General features: G+C 39.2%; 1 protein-coding gene across 1 annotated transcript in view; it reads right to left on the bottom strand.

Moving 5' to 3' along the window:
* Positions 1-16,885, bottom strand: part of SH3YL1 (SH3 and SYLF domain containing 1) — a 71,654-nt gene extending 54,769 nt beyond the window's left edge. Inside the window, exons 1-6 of the mRNA XM_090034476.1 lie at positions 16,763-16,885; positions 16,300-16,462; positions 13,330-13,440; positions 11,640-11,753; positions 8,294-8,358; positions 3,479-3,591 (exon numbers count right to left, since the gene is read on the bottom strand). Coding sequence (XP_089890602.1) covers positions 3,479-3,591; positions 8,294-8,358; positions 11,640-11,753; positions 13,330-13,440; positions 16,300-16,462; positions 16,763-16,885 — 689 coding nt within the window. The remainder of the gene's footprint in view (positions 1-3,478; positions 3,592-8,293; positions 8,359-11,639; positions 11,754-13,329; positions 13,441-16,299; positions 16,463-16,762) is intronic.
* Between the last annotated feature and the right edge of the window lie 3,886 nt (positions 16,886-20,771).

Here is a 20,771-nt window from a genome sequence, read left to right as displayed (position 1 = left end):
GACAGGTAAGGATATTCCCTCTCTCCGGTTAGCCGGTCTGCGGCCACTTCTGATCTGGCAGCCGACCCTCCATGGCCCGGCACCAGGCCGCGGCCTGGGGATTGAGAACCCCTGCTATAGAGGTTGGATAAAACACTACATCTAAAGGATACTTTTAATTTTGCAAGATGATAATTTTGAGTGGAGAGAACACAGTATATCTCTATAAAATCCCAAACTGAAAGTATTTGCATTTATAAATGGGGCAATAGCACTAGGTTCTGGATCTGAGCTAGACACTCAGTGTTAAAGGTAGCAACATTTGCAGATGACGTAGTCATTTTAAGCTAGTTAGGCCAAGCCAGAAAGACTCTGGAAGAACTTGAGAGAGACCCAACAATCTGTTAAATGTGGTACAGAATGATTCTTTTTTCTATATAATATTTAAGTACATTACAGTTCTGAATCTTCATTAGGTTTTCATGGTGTGCTTGTGATTAAAAAATACGTTCATATAATTAAAAACTAAATAATAAACACTCGAAAGGAAAGAACACTTCCACCTCAATACGTTTTTGAAAACTGTCAACTCAAGAACGGGATTTGTGCATCCTTGTACATAGATAGCTCAAGGAGCTCGATAGCTGCAGTCAAGGAACTTTCTATAGTTGCAGTCATAGTAAAGAAGGTGCTTGATTGTATAAGGAATACAAGAACAAATGACACAGAGGACATTACAATCCCTTTATGTCAATCAGTGATGCAGTGTTACCTAGAATATTGCATACAACAGTATTCACCCAATCCCCAAAAGCATGTGGCAGAGTTCAAGGGACACTGAGAAAGGTAACCAGGATGAACCACGGCATAGAAAAACTCCTTAGATAAGGAGCAATTAGAAAAACTGGCTTGTTTAAATTAGTAGGGAGGCAAGTTGAGAGGGTATACGATAGCATAAAATAATGAATGATCAAAATAAGGCAAACTGAGAACGTATAATTCAGCCCATCTTGCAACACCAGAACAAAGAGACATTCAGTCTAATTAGAAGGTAAAAAATTTTCTTACACTGCGTAATCAAGTTACCATATTTACTAGTGTGACATACCTTTCCACCCAAAATCAGTTCTTGAAAGTCGAGGTGTGTGTCTTAAGTAGTGATGCTGATTTTTCTTTGCTGCAACAGAATCATAGACTAGAAGCATGGAGATACTGTGACTTAATGGCTACCACTTCACTTTGGCCCTTGTGAACACAAAAGTAAAGTCCTACGTTAGCCCTCTCGAAGTTACTACGGAATGTGTGGTAGCTATTGGCTGAACACTGTTGCTTGTGTCTGAAGCAGTAATTGAACTGTCTGAGGGTGAGTGAGCTACTGCATACAGTATGTAGCATCCTGATGAAGCTTGTGGTATGGTAACAACATTTTATAATTTACAAAAATGTATAAAAAACCTACTTAAAGAAGTAACAGCCTTGCCAGTGCCCCCACAAGGGTCTGAAGTCTAGCCTTGCTGCTGCCCTGCCACACCAGGAAGTTCCTGATGCCTTACCTAGACACTGACTACATATATACATCTAAATCAACTTAAAATAAGATGACTTAACTAAGTCAACTTAAAGTTACATCGGAGCATATACATGTGCAGATCCTTGACATGGTGGCAACCATTATGAGCCCTCACCTGCAGTAGCTCCTTAGAGTTGACTTAACTACACAACTCAAGATAATACAACTCAGAAGTGTATTACTTTGTGCTGTATTTAGGTCAACTCAGCCCCACATAAGAATGCTCTGACAGTTAAAAAAAGTCAGCTTAATTGTCAAAAAGTTAGCATGGCTAGGTAGAGACATTCAAAAAGCCCACTGTAGAATTGATCTAAGTTACATGGTTTTCTGTAAGTGGCATAGTTTAGATCAGCAATAAACAGAACCCACATATGCCCTTAGTGGCTGTGTCCAGACAAGTGTGGATGTTTGTTTCCCCAGGGATAAAAATCTGTGGCACACCTTGTGCTGCTACTACTTGTCCACAGGGAACACCCATGCCATTCACGTTCCGGCATGTGGAAGGTTAACCTGGGTGTAGTAGGGGAGCTGGGGCCAGCAACTGTGCTGGCTCCAGCAGCCTTACCTGGGGTCCTGGGGACCTCAGAGAACTGCAGTTGCGGCATTCCTGCAGCTGGGAACTGGCCAGCAGCTGGAGTGTGGCTCCAGCTAGCCAGGCTCTGGTTTCAGGTGCCGCTTTTTTTTGGCATGGGTTTTTTTTGACCCTGGGATCTCCCAGGATAAAAAATAAACCCCATGCTGCAAGGTAACAGTGTGGGGTATGCCTGCGTATCTGGTGCCACAGATGGATCTGTGGCACCACATACTGTACATCTACATTCGTCTGGACACAGCCAGGGAGGGAAGGTGGGGAGTGCAAATCTCAGACTTGGTTCCACCATTTTTAAACCAGTCTGTGCGCGCCAAACTTCTGTTCTGTTATGGGCACAGACTAGTTTCCAATCATTTACACTGGTAAAATTGTAATATCTGTACCTGGCCTGTGTGTGTACACACTTGCTGTCTCCTGGGATGCTATACTTTCTGTACACTCTAAATCCAGGAGGATGCAGCCATAGTCATAGTCAGCCATGATTCTGGGAAAAAAATAAAACAACTTTTTTTCAATAATCTACTGTCCAAAAATAAGTTGCATGTCTTATTTGAGGGTGTGTGGTATGCAAGAAAATACAGTATGTTTGGTAAGCTACTGAGAGAATTGGTACATCTTTAAGCAGTATAAAATTAGATGGAGGTCTTCTATTGTTTTATGTCACTTTCTAAAGTAAATTAAATAAAATCCAGCTTTAGGTACCAAAATCTTTAGGTAGAACTGGAAGCTTCGAAGCCTGAAAGCAGTTCTATTCAGCTGCTAATGCTGGAGGTACATATCTCTAGGTGCCTTGAGTTCTAGTTCTGTGCATGAACATAAGTATCCTACTTTTAGGAAGCTAAGCACCTAAGCCTGATTAGGTATTTCTTTACATAGTTATTGGATCCTAAAGTGCCTGATATGAGATCTGAGTCTCTGTAATATGCATTTTGAGGCTACTTTCGCTAAAAGCAAATAACCAAGAAACAGGAGATCAGGGTTCAGAATCTTCCTCAGCCTGAGAGGTTCAAATACACATGTCTGATTTCATATGAGAATGCTCTTATCACCATACTATAGATTGGTTTGAATGGACAGCTTGTTGAAGCTCTGCCACTGCAACAAAAAATTCAAGATTCACAGGATGTGAGAGGTAAGGAGAAGCAAAAGGAAACAAGCAACATGGTTTTGTAGCGTAGGAGTTAGAACACGTCACTAAAACTGGGAGCCTGGGTTCTGGTTCATCTTCCCAGAATGTCATAAAATATAGATTATTAAAACAGATTATAGAAATACTATTGTGTCATTACTGATATTTAAAACATTTTATTAGCAGTTTGTACTTTACTATTACTCACCTTCCCAAAGGTCCAATTGCCACTGTAAAATTTCCTCCAAGGGTAAGATTGCCTCCTTTTGCAAAAGCTTCAACTGCTCGCTCATGATTCAGTATTATTACTAAATCTGACACCTAGTAATCAAGTAAAAAAAAATCTCTGTTTTGTATTTTAAGATTAATACTCTGAAATTTAATCTATATGAAGAGAAAACGAACAAGACCTGTGGGAACAGAATTTTCTATTCTGTGGGATATTCCAATATTTCAAAATTTCAAACACACACAACAAAGCACACTTTTCCTTCATAATCTTTATTTAAAAATAATCATTCTGACTCATTAAAACATTTATTACAATAAAAATAAAAATGAATGTATTCAAATGTTAACGTTTTAAAGCTTTAAAATTTTTTTTTATAATAATGTATGTCATAAAAAGCTCTCAGGAAGATAAATAGAAATATTCTCTTCTGAAGTACTAAAACAGAACATTTGAAGATATTATGAAGCTTTGATTCATTTTTGCGGAAAGTGTAGGAGTTCTGGTTATGCTAGGCTGTAGATATACTAAGCTATAGTTAAACTGAGGCACTGCAAAGGAGCTTGGGAGCAGCAGGCTTCATTGGCTGCTGAATGACCTGAAAAAAGATGCAGTGAGCAAAAATGCTGATTCAAGGAGAATAGAAAAAAAATAGTAGGTGAACAACTTGAGAAGTATAAAGTAAGAACTCATTAGTAAAGATAACACAGGCTAAATGCAGATGCCCAAACTTGGCAATGGGTGAAGTACAGGTATCCCAAGTTGGCACACAGTGGACTGCAGGTGTCCATACTTGGCAAAGAGACAGGTAAAAAGGAACATCTCAACAGAGAAATAAGAATTAGTATGGGACAGAGGGCATTTCAGCTATAAATACCGAGGCTTTGAGACTCATCCCTCATAGTGACCTTTGCGATCGTGGGCTACAAGCATTGTGTTGCTACTATTGTTTCAAGGCAGTTTTGCTGAGCGGATTGCTACATATCTACTGTCTTAAAAGACAATAAACTTGTTTGAGTTTTTGTTACCAAACATGAATTTGAGTTGTTTTTTTTGCATTTAAACTCTGGGAAGTTGACTGCAGGCAATGATCTCTTCAAGCACACAGATGTAAGAAGCCTAAACACCAAAAGCAAAAGCAGGCAGGAAGCCAGCTGGAAACACACCCCAGGCCTCTGAACAGAAACCACCTTTCTAATGTGCTTTTTATTTTTATAAGAACATCTTTCATATCACTTGACAAAATGTTTTCAACAAGTTCCAGAAAGAGCACGAGCATTTGCAAAATACTTTTATTTAAAATGTTTTTTGAAATCCATCAGTTTCAAGGGAAAACTGAAATGAAGAAAGCCATTGTTCTTGATCCTATAGACACTGTGGACATTTATACATGTGCTGTGGGACTGGAGGGTGGAGGGGGGGTGCTTTAATTAAAGCAGCTCCAAGATCACTCCAAGTAAAGCACCTTGAGCATCTCATGTATCAGCATCCCTGCACTTCAAAATGCTTGTGGGGGTGATTTATCTAAAGCTTGTTCAAATGAGCTTTAGATAAAGCACCTCTCCACCATTTTGAAGCATGGAGACGCTGATACACAAGACATGGGAGGCTGCTAGAGCACAGTAATTTTCATGCTATGACGCACTGTAATAACAGTGTGTTGAAGCAGCCTCCCTGTTTGTGTATAGGCATCCACTGATGGCATAAGTAGGAAAGTAGCTAATTCATTTTTTTTTTGTTATTACTGGACTCTTCCAAAAGTCCCAGGAAAATGGGAGACAATATCTATGGATTATGGTGTCTAAAAAGAGTACATAATTTCCTATTACCAACAGAAACTCGTGTTCTGGTTTGGAAAGTTTCTTTAGGGTATTTTTCTTTCTTTAGGCTAGTAGTTAATTGGCAAATAGTAAAATATTTTCTTCAATAAACCACTAATGCAAAACATCAACTTTCCCTTTGGATTTTCCAAATTACGGCAAACATTCTATCTTTCAAATACTTCACTTACCCAATGTACCATAAGAATTATATCTGCAAAATAATGACTTTTTATTCCCATTATTAATTCTGATAAAAGGAAATGGGCATTGATATATATTGACATTACAAACAGAAGGCTGTAGAGCTCTATTTGAACTGACCATCTACATTTCATAAATAATAATATTGAAAATAATGTATCAATTATTTTAAATATTATTATTTGTGAAAATAAATGTGTCGTAAACACTTATACACACAACTGACTTATAGTCATAGTTTCTATAATTATAAGCTACAGGTAAAAATCTCAGAAACGTGCAATTCCAGGAACACACCATCTCATGAATTTTCATATTTAGGCCCCTAAGAGCTTAAATCACTGCTAAAATCCAGACTTTGGCATCTAAATCATTTCCGCATTTTGGAAATTTTATCCGTTCTCTCTACAATTAAGAAAGAAAACTGTTTTCTGTAATATTATATTATAATATTGTATAATAGCTGAACTAGTGAAAGTCTAAATATAGGGCACACTATTATTTAGAAGGATGCTGCATGTCTTTCATTTTTTCAGAGTAATTATGCATATTAATACTATTGATTTTCTCAAAACAAAGACTATGTTACTTAAACATGTCAGATAGGAATGATTGAGTAAAGATTTTGATGATTAGCTACAAAAAGCAATAGTGTTTTTCTTTACTTACATAAAAAGAGAAGAAAGGTTACAAAGCTAGCCTCATAATATATTCCCTCTTATTACATGGAGATGTGAAACTAAAATGCATTAATGTCGTAAAGTACTCAGATACTACAGAGATAAGTGCCACAGAAAAGCCCTTCAAAAAATTAATAATCTTGTATTCATAGGAGGTTCCAAAGAATATTCAGTAATAAAACCTAAGGCCACACATTGAACAATGAGGATAAAAATACGTACTGAATAGCTGCTCATTATATGAGCACTGGGCGTGTACTTAGTGTGCTCTTGGCTGGGCCCTGTAGTCAGGACCACAGCACTGCAAAAATTCCAGGTAATGCTTTGGATGCTGGCATAACTCAGCTTCAACCCAAAAGGATGACTGTAACTCAGGGCTGTCCAATATCTAAATGGCTGGGAGCCATGTGCCCCTCAAGCCACATTAGCAGGGCAAAGACTGTACCAGCAGGGGCCATAGGCATGCCTCACCCTGCTGCTGCACCCCATGTCCCCCCTCCTCCCCCTGGCAACACCCTACTCCTAGGCCCTCCACTGCTTCATGACATGTCTCTAGGTGTCCCCCTACTGCACAGCAACCAGATGCTGCAGCTTACCCTAAGCTTCTCAGCCATGAGCTCTTCTGCTATATTGTGACACTCAGGCATCCCGGGCTGCAGGTTACCCCAACACTACAGGCTACAATGAACTGCACCACACTGTTCCCTTGGGCAGGGCAAAGGGAGGAATGAATGGAAGTGTGTAGCATGCAGCTGCTGCTGCTCCCAAAACAGCCAGGTGGCCTGCTGGCAATCATTTCACCCCTCAGGGCTGTGTGCTGCCCACAGGCTGCCAGCTATACAGACAAGGTTTAACTGATAGTTGTTCCTTAGGATTTGTGAGGAGCTGAAATTGGCTTAAAACCACATTGGCTCAGTACTCTGTTTGGGCTGGAAATCTCACTGAAGGAAAGCCAATGTAGCACCAAGACTAGGCACCTTGGCTGAAGTTTATCCCAAGTAAAATTGTGGAAAAAATAGAAAGGGAAAATACCCTTAGGATCAAGTAGAAGCCTGAAGATAGTAAACAAAAAAAATACTATTCAGAAATTAAATTATGAAAGAGCACAATCTTCCAAGATAAAGAGGGATACTTGGTAATGCTGCTTTTATAGAGTTCAAATAATACTGAAGGAAAGGACAAAAGAGGGCATAAAGTATTTGTTGTAATTATACTTATTACAATATAATTACTAAGACCCAAATCAAGATTGGGGCCTTACTGTGCTAGATGCTGTATAAATGGAGTACTAGGCAGCGCCTGTGCCAGAGAGCTTACGTTATAAAGACAGGCATTGGGTAAGATGGTATAATGCACAAGCAGAACCATGAATGAGATGGCAGGAAATGAAACATTAGTTCCACTATTTTCTTTTTTAGTTGGGGAAGGACATTTAAATGGAAAGGAAAAGAAGGGAGTGAAAAGGACAGGGCAGGGTTAAAGAGGGTCAGATGGTAGATGAAGAGTGAAACCGAGGTCAGGGGTAAGTGGAGGGAGAAAGCAAATGGACTGATGTAAAAATTACAAGAGCACTACGACGTCTGAATGCTTTTGCCGTGGCTGTTCAAGCTACCTGGTTCCTGAAGATCATGTGGTTGGGGTAAAGGAGGTATCACTTTGGTTCTAGTGCCTCCTTTATGGAGAAAGGTATTTTCTAGTAGTTTTGGGACCAGGGAAATGTTTTTCAAGGGGAGTGGTGGCTTTAGCTGGACCATTATACCAGAGCACATCAGTCACAAACTGGGTTGTTTCTGTGCTTAGAAGTTAGACTGTCTGGCTTTGTTTTTAAACAAAATGTGAACAAAAATAGTGTGTTCCAGCTGAAGAAGTTGACTAGTGGGGAACTACAGGATTATGTATCACTTAAGGATTATATACTTCCAATTAAAATGTACTGTTTTACAGAAATGTACTGTATATATGCAACTGAAATAGGTTTTTTTTAAACCTCATTTCAAAATATGTCAACATCAAAACTTTCCTTGTTAATGGATGTTATATTGAAAATTTTGCTTTTATTATACCTTAAGTGTGTTTATATAAACACTTACCTCAATTCCAATTTCAAATCCACCACCGAGGCCAGCTATCCCTATTGCAGAAGGAGCAGACCAGCCTGAACCACATGAAATAAGATGCACATTACAAGCCAACCAGTGATAGGTTATATATGTTAGATAACTCGAAAAATGCAAGTGACTGAATTGAAAACAGCTGTATTAGTATTACAGTGAAATAGATTTCATTCAGCATCTTTTACGTTGAATAATATTTTATTAGGCAACCTGCTTAAAAAGTTTTGAAAATATACACCACAATATACAGTAAAATATCTTTCAAACTTCTGAAATTTAAGTTCAGTTAAACTTTTGGATTTCAAAATTGATTAAAAAGTATTATTTTCACACAAAACTTAAGAAATTTGAAAATGAGGATTTTTGTAGTAGATATATGCTACTGGCTTTTTTGGGAGGGACAAAGGGGTAGAGGGAGGTAACTATATTTTGTAGCTGTCATGATTTTCTGATAATAGTTAGTTCCCAGCAATTACTACCTATGGTTGTTCGCTATATTTTTGTAAATGAAGGGGAAATTAGTCTCCACACTTAACAGAGTAGAAAAGCAGGAACTTACTGCTTACTGCAATTTGTCATTGCCTAAAATGAACTGTTTCACAACACTGCAGTGAACTACCATGTATTGAGTTTCCAATGCTTGTTACTTAATATTACTTACTGTAATACTTGTGTGGGTAAGTATTGATTTCAAATACAAACAAGCACTTAATCATTAATCAATACAGACAAATGTGTTTTGTTAACTTGGAAACAAGAAAGAAACCATTAGTGTCAGAAAGCACTGTAGTGACATACAGGATTTTTTAAATATACTCCTACTACCTTTGTAACACAATTTCATCTCAATTTCTTTATTTTGTCCTTCTTATAATACATGGCATTATGTGATAAGATTGAACTGTAGCTTCTAATGTTCTAAACATTTACAGAGAAATAACTGGAGTACGTTACTTCAGGGAAGTACACAGCTTTGCGACTGAGAATAAGGTATGTTTTTCCCTGGAGCATGCACTTCCCCAAACTCAAACTATGCAGTGCTCAAACTGCACGAAGACAGGACTAAACTTTTAGCATCTGACTTGGGGCTTGCTATCTTGTTTCTCAGAGTATCTTATTTTTCTAAATAGCAGCTTTGAAATTGACAAGACCTAATTCCATCAGGGCTGGTGAAACCAACAACTCCTAGTCAGTTTCACCAATTATGCAGTTGGAGGAAATACAATTTACTAAACAGCAAGTAGGGCCAAAGAGTTCCTATGCACTTAAATGATTTATACAGATGATGGATGTTTATAATAGAAGTGAAAAAGCAAAAATTGGAACCTGTGTCACCTTATGTAGTTAAACTAATTAAGTACTTATCCTTTATGCATACAACTAAAGTATGCATCACAATGTTTCTAGCTCTGGCACTTAATAAAAATAACCACTAACTATTACTATTTTAGAGTTCTTTGTCCATGACAGCAGTCCTGCACATACATGGCATTCATTGCTTTCTAAGACAAGAGAGAGATCTCTAAACGAAGATATTTTGCTATTTTTAGGTAAACCATTGCTTTCTCAATAGATTTAATAAATATAAGTAAATATATATTTATAAATACATAAATTTCTAAATCTATGATCAAACAAATGTACCCTTTGAAGGATATACTACCCCTCAGAAGGAAGGGCTGGAATCTACTACTGAAACAGTCAAAGCAGAATCGTAGAGGGCATGTATTCCATGCAGGGGCTTGGCTCTGAGTCAGAAGATGAAGAGCAGGAGAGGAACTCAAAAGTTGTGCTGGCTACTATAAGTGGTAGGTTTTTCCAGCTAAGTAAGCAGTCTCAGAATCTTGCAGACTCAAAGACAGAGAGCTCTGAAATTGCTTCCTGTGGTAAAGGCCTTATGCAATATGTAGTTGGGATATTATCGAGGGCAAAGAGTTGCTTTGTTAATTTGTTTTGGCTTTTCCCTGCTTGAATTCTTTACCACCTAAGCAGTATAACCAATGAAGCTTGACTCATAAACATTTTCTTTTAGGAAGTGGGGATAAGTATACTACTTGCTTTCCAATCCACTAAGACTCTGGACTGGTGACATATTTATATCAGCGAAAACAAGTAGTGGAAAGACAATGCAAACCTTTACAGCAAGGTAACTTCACTATTTGGTGTATCTTGAAGGAATCTAGGGCAAAAAACTCTACTGGTGTATATTACTGTGGATTAAAACATTGTGTACATCCACTCCACGATTAAAACATTGTTTGTGTACATCCACTTCACAGAGACCACCTGCTAAAGGCACAGCCTTGCTCCACCTCTATCTAGTGGCAGAGCACAGCAAGACCCACCTATTTTGAGACATAACTGAGGATTTTTCCTCATCTCAGTGTACACCTAATTGATGTAAATTACACTGGGATGTGTGTGTCTGCTCATGCTATACAGTTAAAAGATGGTAACAAATTTAAAACCGGACCCTTTTTTCTCTGCATGGCAGACCAACTCCCTATTGTATGACCGTAAAGCATAAAACTTAATATCATTTTAAAACAAAAGTAGGTGTTTTTATCACTGCAGCTACTACATATACCCCTTGAGACTGATGTACCCCCAGGGCAGATAATGCAGTCAGCTGATCTGTGCTCCCAGCTTTGAGAGCACTTGGGAGTCAAGGACAATTTAGGGCACTACAGGAACCAGCCACAAAGTTATTACACATGACCCCGGCCTCCCCTGACACTGGTAATATGGCAGAATGAGTATCTGATCCCTGATCTCACAGGCATGCCTCCTGTTATGCACGTGTAGCAAGCCAGGAAACGTGTTGGGATCATGCATCAGATCCCATGGCACCTTTAACTAAACATCTGCCAGGGGCCTAATATATGTTAGCAAAATAAATATAAAGGATAGTAACCTTCAGGCTTCAGAACATATCCAAACCACTAAGTTCATATGGATACCTTATTACAAATTTGTTCATTATGAGGATGTCCCTCATTGTTTTGGTGCATCTAGCCCGTTAAAGACTCTACTTGTACCAAAAAATGTACCTATTTTCCAGCAAAGACGCTTAAAATACCTAAGTCTGATCAACAACAGTGTTAACAGCAGTGCAGTTGCAATGTTTCTAATCATTTCTAAGTTTCAAACTCTTCTAATGTAAAAAGCAACCTTTGAGACAAGACATTGAACTAGACATATTGCTGGTCTGATCCAGAATGGCATTTCCTATATTCTACTTCGTTTAAAGAAAAAACAAAGAAAAATGACTTACTTGCTCTGAAGTTCCCCCCTGAGATAGAAAAAGAAAACATAAACTTACTTCCATTAGGAAGACGAGCTAATACAATCCCGCTGCCTCCTCGAGCAGTTACCAAGAATCCAGCTTTGATAACAGATAAAACTGCAAGGCCTTTTGCTTTAGCTATTACATGGGCTGAAAAGAATGAAACATAAGCTAGCTAATAAACATTTTTAAAAGAGCACGAAGAATATATGAAAACAGAGTAAAAAAACAGTCACACTTAACAATTCTGAATTAGAAACAATAAAAAAAACTAGTGGTTCTCAACTTTTTAGAGTAAAGACACCCATTAGGAAAGGCCTACTCTTAGCTTTCACTTGTTTTTTGATTACAGAAATATACTAGCACAATTCTTCTTGTTGCAAAGAACTGAGAAAGACCACAACAGTCAGAATGCTTGTTGATTCTAAAGACTTCTATCTGAAAACTCTGAGTTTACTTTGTGAATTTTGTAGGTGTTTGCACACTCAACAGTACTAATACTAGGCATCAGCCTTAAAAGGATCTTGCAGCATCCCAGTGTCATTGGAACCCTGGTTGAGAATCACTGTAAATCTGAGTAACAATTCTGAGTAAAACTTAAGAAATAACACAAAATTGCGAGCTAAATCAAGTTGTGTCTGCATTTCAGCATATGGTAAAGAACCTGGCACCATAAATTAACCTACTCTCAGTGCATGCTGCTCTGACTATACTGCTGATGGTACCTGAGCTTAACAACAGATACCTCTGCAGTATTCAATATGTGTGTGTGTGTGTGTGTGTGCGTGTATATACACAAATATCTATATAGATATCTATATAGCTATATCTATAGATACCTATCTATATCTATATCTATCTATCTATATATATAAAAAACCTAAAGTGAAATACAAAGATGACAGTGAAGACAAGACATTGTGCTCAATGCATTTTTAAGAGGGAGAAGTTTGAAATTAAATCATATGGCAGTCTAAGTACTGTATAGGATTTAATACTTGGTGACAAAAAAAATGAGATCAGAAAATCAACTGTATTGTCTTTAGATAACTTTTTTCTAAAATGTAACAATTGGAAGCTACAAATGCAGGATGAAGATAGAAGATATGAAAAAAAAATACAGAAATGGTAGCAGTGGCAGAAATAAAGCCAGACAGCAAAGAATACAGAGAGGGTCTGATGTATTAGCATAAAACTAGCACGAGAATAGAAAAATCATTTATGTTCAAGGAGTTATTCAAATTCACACTTGTACATCAGAGAAGAACCACATTCAGATATCTGCTGAAATTTTAGCCCTGTAACAATGTCATCAGAAAATACGTAAACTGAGTTTTTTATTCCATCTTGATTATTCTAGTGAAATTAATTTACTACAGAAATACAGGGCATATTCACTATATCTGGTCTTCCTTAGTTGAAAAGCCCCATCCAGGCATGGAAGGACTCTCTTACATCAACACTCTGGAGAGGAATTAAGCTGCAAGAAAGATGTATTGCTGACTGCCTAGAACACAGTGAATCTCACCCCTTACTAGTAAATTAAGGGAAAAAAGTATGTGTGTGTTGAAAACAGATATAAAACAGATAGGGTCCAGGTCTTCATTCCTCTCAGGTAAATATAAAATTAAATTTGTAAATATTAGTGAAGCCAATGAAACTTTTGCTTGGGTGAGGATAGGAAAACTGAACCATTTAATTACAGTGAAGTGTTTTCTTTACTAACCAGGTATAATCTTATCAGGTCCATTTCTGGAAGTTATTTCTGTAAATTCTCTTAATATTTTTGCTGCCTTTTTAGCTTCTGACTTCAAATTGGATGGTATAGGGTTATTCACTGTAAAACATAAGAAAAAGTAAAATGTTGACAATATTGAAATGAGTTCTCCAGATCCTTTAATTCTTCTTATTCATTTGTAACATTATGTTGCTGGCTCTTGCCTCCATAAAAAGTCAATGCAATCTGTTTGAACTAGAAAGGGGAAAAAAACACACCAACTAAAGCACAACTACATGGAGGGTGTCTACACAAGACGTTTACTGTGGAGCTGCCTAATTAGCTCTGGAGTAAAACCTCACCTTCTATGCATGCGATGATATTAGGACAAAGTATTTACAAGTAGTATCCTGCAGTGGAGTTCTTTACTTCGCAACAATGCATGTGTAGATGCTGATGGGGCTGGCTGGGGCACAAGGGAGCAATAAACTCTGGAGCAATATGCTGTAGAATTTTTATTGCTCTGCCTTAATAGCACGTGTAGATGCACCTAATATAAGCAAGTTGAAATACTTGTCCATGAATCACGGAACAAACAACATTACTTTATTCAGAAACTTCCTTTATTAAAGAGATAAGGCTCACAGCTTAAGAACAAAACTTGAATGAGATATTTGAATATAATCTTAATTTTTTTTCTCTTGAATTGGTTCAGACATATGATGCTTCCTGAACAAACACTCAAATCTTCCACGTATCAGTGGATGTGAGAGAGTTGGTTGGAAAAGGCATCTTCTGAAATTGGTTTTCACTGGAAAACTTACTAATCAAAATTGAAACCAGTTATGGGTATATACCAATTTCAATAGAAGAGAATTCTGATTTAGGGCAGGGACTTCTGGTCAAAAAAAGACAGACTCTCACTGCTCCTCCCCACAGCATACAGTCTTCAATGTCGAGAAATGGAACAGCTCCCGGGGTGGTGGAGCATGGAGAGAACATCAATAGCCTGGGGTTAAATCATTCAGCTGGCAACAAAGTTTGGACTAGGGACACAAGCCTCTGCTTTGCATATTCCAGACGTGCACCCTAATAACCAGGGTATTGGTTACTCTGCTGAGAATCTCTCTAGTCTCCTCTGAGGAGACTTCATATAAATTACATAATATTCACGGACATAGAAAATAAGGTTGATGTTATAGCTTGGTGGTTATGTCACTCACCTAGAATTTCTAAGTTCCTTATCTTACACAATGAGATCAAAGATATGAACCTGGGCTAGTTATATTGCTATGGTACCTCATTTCCAGGAATTGTCAAGTGTAGAGACAGAGAAAGTAGGCGGAGCATGCTTCATGGTGGTACTCCTTTTGGAATGTGTTCAGTCGTTTTTTTCAGAAAAAAGATGGACAAGTTTTTGGCTTTGTTCCATCATGGAACAGGAAAGTTTCCAAAGCCATGAACATTTTCATAAAGATAAAAATCTATTCTCATCAGTTCTACTGAAGAACAAATCTTAGGATTTTAATTGATTATGCAGAACATATTAAACAAAGTAACTGAAACCTAGATTCATGAACACTTGAGAGAAGTCTAGATAACACACTGGGCTTTATGTTCAGAATACAATCCATAGCAGCTCAAACACAAACCATAGCAGCTCAAAAACTGGTCCAAAAACTAACAAACATGCTTGATCCATATTTTAAACTTCAATTTTAGGACTTGTATGGATTTGAAAAAACATTCAACAGATAAAAATAAAGAAATCGTACACACACACAGGAGGCAGGGGATACGTGATTTTCTTAGTGGTATTAAAAAAATTACTCAAAATGAGTAGAGACCTCTGGAATTCGCACTGGAAGTGCATGGCGGGTGGCTTCTTTAATCATGGAGTTTCCCCCGCCACCCCACACCTCCATTGATTGGTTGAAGGGCCCTGTCCCTCACTGCTTGCCACCTATGCCTGATGACTGGGAGGCAAAAACTACAGTTTTAAATATGCTGTGGGTTTCACCTCCTGGCCATCAGGTGCAAGCAGCAAGCAACTGGGCCCCTCTGCTAATCAGTGGCAGAGGAGCACACAGGGAAAACTCCAAGATTAAAGAAGCCATCAGGCCACACACTTCCAGACAAATTCTGAAGATCCTTAAGATAAGTTATATCAGTAGAAGATTCAGATGGATGTATGTCCATTTCAAACCAATTACTGCTTCTGCTACTGCTCCCACTGCTACGAACATACTAATGGATTAATCAGTCTAGTTACCTATACACATTTCACTATTCCAAGATTTCTTGAATACATGGGTGTGGGGGGATGGGGTGGACTACCTGGTGCTGGTCCCCCGTATCCTCTAGATGGCCCCTGGAGAAGAGGGGGGATCTGCTGTCTGTGTTGCGCTTCCACCGATCTTGCCTGCCACGACTTGATGGAAATTTGGGGGGTTCATCTGTCTGGGGAAGCGGGCCGTCAGGACGCGGTCTCTCAACTCTAAAGTCCAGGGTCCTGAGGGCTCCTCCTCCCCTACACCCTCACCCGGTCCTCCGGGTTAGCCACCCTCTGGGTGGCTCCCTACAGGGGGCTAGCCCCTAGTAGGTCACAAGGTCGATGATACAAGATAATATTAAGTCAGTCCACACATAGACGTCCGCTTCTCTGGGGCGGAGGTTATTTTCCTTCTCCCAATAGCCTTCGGCCCCAGTCGGGCGGGGACCCTGGGCCCCTTAGTCTGTCCACCAGTCCCGCAGTGGGGTTCCGTCCTCCCACTGCAGGACCCTATAAGAATCCTCACGGTACCTGGCTTAGGCCGGGTGCCGTTGCCTCCTGCAGCCCTGGGGTCAACGTACCCCTACCGCCTGACGCTCGCGACCCGGGGGCAGGTTGGGGCTTACCTCCACCCCCGTGGGTCTTGTTAAGTGGCCAAATGGCCTGCAGCCACCGGAGAAGGGTCTTTCCTTTGGGGCTCCTCTTACCAGGACCCTCCGGATCTGTGGCCACCGGCTCTGCTGCCAACGGCTCCGCCGTCCTCGGCTCCCGGCTCCGCCGTCCTCGGCTCCGTGGCTCCCGGCTCTGCCGTCCTCGGCTCCCGGCTCCGCTGCCACCGGCGTAGGCTCCCACTGGAGCCTCTCCCTCCTTCTGTTTGGGGTTGGGGGGCTCCTTTTATCTTCCTGGGCTGGTCCCGACCTGGGTCTGTCCGGGTTCCGGGAAGGGAAAGGCTCCCGAGCCCACTTCTGGGTTCGCACCCGGAAGTTAGGCGGAACTCCGCTGTTTTCCGCCCGATCCTGGCCCCCCAGGACTTTGACCCCTTCACAATGGGTCCGCTCTGCTGAAATGCTAGACATACCCAAGTAACCCCAGCTCCTAGAAAATTCACAGACACTGAATCAAGTACATGCCCTATGTAATTTTCTATGCAATTCCATCAGAAGCCCTTGCCTTCTCAGGGACAGGAACATGCTCAGTTTCATCTTTCCAATAGCCACAATCTGGACAATGGAAGAGTTCCACAAGAGCTACTACAGCAAAGGAAAGTAAAATAATGCCATTAGGGTACTTCATGTTGCTCCAAAGCACAGGAGTGGCAATAGATGTATGAGAACATTGAGAGGTCTGATCAAATACTTATTGCATGATATTTATGACTTTAAACCTGACTTCTGCCCAAAATACTTACATAAAACACTATTGTATATTGAAATTTGACCACAGCCCAAGCCTGATATGCCTTCAAAAACCATGGACCTTGACCAGAAGAAGTCCCACAGACAGCACAGATTTCTTAACAAGGCATATAGTCAGCAACACAGAAATGCAGAAAGAAAAATGCAAGATGCAGGCAGAGTGCACTGCAGAGAGCTTCATCCAGTAAGTATTACAAGAACCTTTTATTATAACAATCTGCCTGATCAGTGTCTATTTAGAAAGCTTTTTTTCAGGTACAGTTTGCCCAGTGCCACATGCAATAAACAGAGATGTGGGGTGGAAAAATTTCCAGTGCCTTATTTTTCCATGGGAAATTTTCTGTGGAAGGAGATACACCAACTCTTTCAAAATTTCCTGAGATAGTCAGACAACTGAATGAAAATCTGATGGAGCTTTTGCCTCCTTTACCTCTATCCACACAAGAAGTAGTAGTAAAACAAATGCTTACTAAGAGATCTGAGTTTTCCTCTCATCCAGTTCATTTGGCAGCAAACCTTTTGGATCCTCAACATAGAGGACAACATTTATCAGAAGATGAATTATCTACTGCTCTCGACACAATTATGGATGTAGCTAAGAATGTCCCCAACATTGATGAAATAGCCGTGATGACAGACATTGCTGAGTACTGTGCAAAAGAAAAACTTTGCAGCAAAGACATCATTTGCCAGGCAGCAGAGAATATATCTCCTCTCACATGGTAGAAGAGATATTGTAACACCTGACTGTTGTCTAGGATTGCTCTAAGGATCCTAAGCAGTCCACCAACAGCAGTTCCTTGTGAACAGAACTGGAAGGTTTTCAGCTCAATCAAGGCAAAAAAGAGGAATAGACTAACAAATAAATGCACTGCTAAGCTTGTTTCTATTTGTCAAAATCTCTTGCTTCTGGAGAATCAGTCAGAAGCACAATTAGTGAAGAAGATGCAGTGTGATGAGTAGTTGCCCTTGCCCATAGACTCATTGGTAAAACCATCCTTCAGTGAAAGACAATGTGGTTCAAGTAGTTCTGAATCAGATTTGCCTCAATCTGATTGTGAAATGGAATTAATAAGTGTGAGTGATTCTACAGATAGTGACAATGAAACTGGAGGTACCGCAGTGACCTCAGTGGAATAGCGTTAAACTCTATTGAAGTATATGAATCAATAACCACAGCATATCGTGCACAGTTTTTTGGGTGTGCTAAAATTAGTGTGTCAACAGTTTTCAGTGCCTTAGTTTTCTTTCCTTAAATTTAAACAAGCAACATAAGAGAAGTACATGCTATTGTGTATTGTCTTTACATTTTTACAAGTATTCCAATAAAAACAATTTCTTTCCACATTTTTACAAGTATTCCAATAAAAATAATTTCTTTCCACATTTGGAATTTCTTTCCAAATTCAAAGCTTTGAATTTGTTTGAATATAACATTTAAACCACGTTAAGTGTGCTGTATTCAATTTGTTCCTAATAAAATATTTCAGTTCAAATATGTGTGGCTACTGGGACATAAAATTAACATAGGTGTACTTTTTTAGTTTTGTTTACTGAATATAAGTCAAATAAACATGGTAAATCAGAGGAGATTCTATTTAGGGTACTGGAAAATTTTTTGGAATATTTTCTAATTCAAATTTTTCCAGAAAACCCACATCTCTGGCAGCAGATGAAACAACAAGGGAAGAATACACCCAACTCTTTGCAGTTTTTAAAAACCCTCCATTTGTTTCCTTTTCTGCCTTTTTTTTCAGGTCACAAGCAAAAAGTAACAAACCTTGCTTCTCTGAGCATGTTTGGACAAGGAAAGGAACATGCAAGAAGGGACGGTGGACACAACGCAGGAGACAGTCAGTAAGAAACAGGCTAAAAATGGCTGTTTGAAGTCCTTAATAAAGCCAAGAAACTATGAGCTTGATTGAAGCTCCATTGTCAGAAAGAGACTGAAGGCACTGGAGGAGAGCAGTGCTTCCTGGTATCTGAGCAGAAGCGCAGCACCCGGCAGGGAGCATTCTCTTAGGGATGCATAACCTACGGGAACCTCAGTAGTAACCTCCCACCCCAACCACGTGTGGATGCATCTTGTTGTCTGTAATGCTGCTCACTTTGCAGGTTGGCAGAGAGTAGTTTTTCTTTTGAAGTCCATGAGGGTACAGGAGGAATGCAACCTGTGTAGGTCAGGTGGAAAGGGCACACAATGAGAGGTGTGGGTCAGAGGTGTTGTGTATGGGGATGAGTAAAGAACCCCTGGAGTAAGGGCAGCATGGAATAAAACCATTACTGCAGTCTAGCATGGTTTTCCACCCAAGAAAAAAATAGATTTTTAATTGATAATCTGCAAACTTTTTACTGATGACTACTTTTTTTTTTTTACTACGATTTACTATACTTTAAAATTTGAACCCAGCTCTTGTCCAGGGTCTGGCAGAAGGGTTACATTTACACTAGTCAATACATGTTCGTAAAAGTATATTGTTAGTAAAAACAAAATGATCATCAGTACAAAGTTTGCAGATTGCAAAAATAAATAACAACTATAATAAAGTCTTGGGTTAGGAACTCTGGCAGAAGCAGGCAAAACTGGTGGAGAACCATGATGTGCAATATTCAGAATGCTTTCCTGAAGCTGCTGAATGCAAAATACTAGTAGGCACTTTCACCTGGCATCTTCAGTTTCCCCTAGCTTATGTTCAGTACTGTACTGTTTTGTTCAAGAACAGCACTCCCATTTTTTTCAAGAACAGTCATGTTCTGAGCTATACATTTGCAATCCAACTGCACATACCTGTTTGCTACATGTTCTCTCTTTTCAAATCAAGTTTACTATTTGCAGTTGCAATCAGCTGAAATTTCATTCAGATGCATCTTCCCTAATATATATTATTCAAAAAACATGCATGATACAGATCAATGAGCCCAAAGATTCATTTCTTCCCCTTGTCCCCTCCCCTGCCTCAGACAGCTCTCAAAGTAGGAACAAGAAACTTCTGTGGCCCTGAGGGGCATTTGGAAAAAGCACTTATTCTGGTTGTTCAGAATATGCTAAGACTGAAATATTCAGTCTCTTTTTTTTCTTTGTTCAATATATAGCAAACAGCTCCTTTCACTTACATAAATGTCAAGAAAAAAGTTTTCATAAACGTACAAGACTCAGCTTACCCTCTACTTTCCTGAACAACAATTGAAACCATTCATGCTTTTAGTGGTTTGGAGAACAAAAGTTCTTTTAAAAAATGTAGATAGTGAGAGAAAGTTGGCAAAGATCCTCACATAAAAGATATAAAGTAGACATGCTACATGATAACATAACCTTGAAACATTTTTTTTTTCACTAACAAGCCTCAGGTCCTGAATGGGAAGAGGCAAACAAGAGGTACATGGGACTTAGTGTCCCCTATTACATGAACAATTTGGGAAGGCTAAATATTCAACAAGATCAAAAATAAAGAAATAATTTAGATGCTTTTTGACACTGATCTGCACCAATGTCTGGAAAGATACCCTGTAATGTTCAATATTTTTGGTGCAGGTTGTGCAAAGACATTTACTGTATTTACATGAATTCAAGAAGACTTTGAATTTAAGACAACTCTCCAATAGTGAGATTCTATACATGGAAAAATTATAAATTGGGTATATATTTTCCATGTATAGAATCTAATTATTGGAGGGTGATTTAAATTCATCCCCCCGCCACTGCTACAGTGGGGAAAGCGCTGGTAGTGGGTCAGGCATTGAGGGGGCAGGCAGCCTGACTCCAC

The sequence above is a fragment of the Crocodylus siamensis genome, chromosome 1 (genome assembly GCF_052110815.1).
Source record: "Crocodylus siamensis isolate JL-2025a chromosome 1, ASM5211081v1, whole genome shotgun sequence".
Lineage (NCBI taxonomy): Eukaryota > Metazoa > Chordata > Crocodylia > Crocodylidae > Crocodylus > Crocodylus siamensis.
This window is presented reverse-complemented; position numbering and strand designations above follow the sequence as displayed.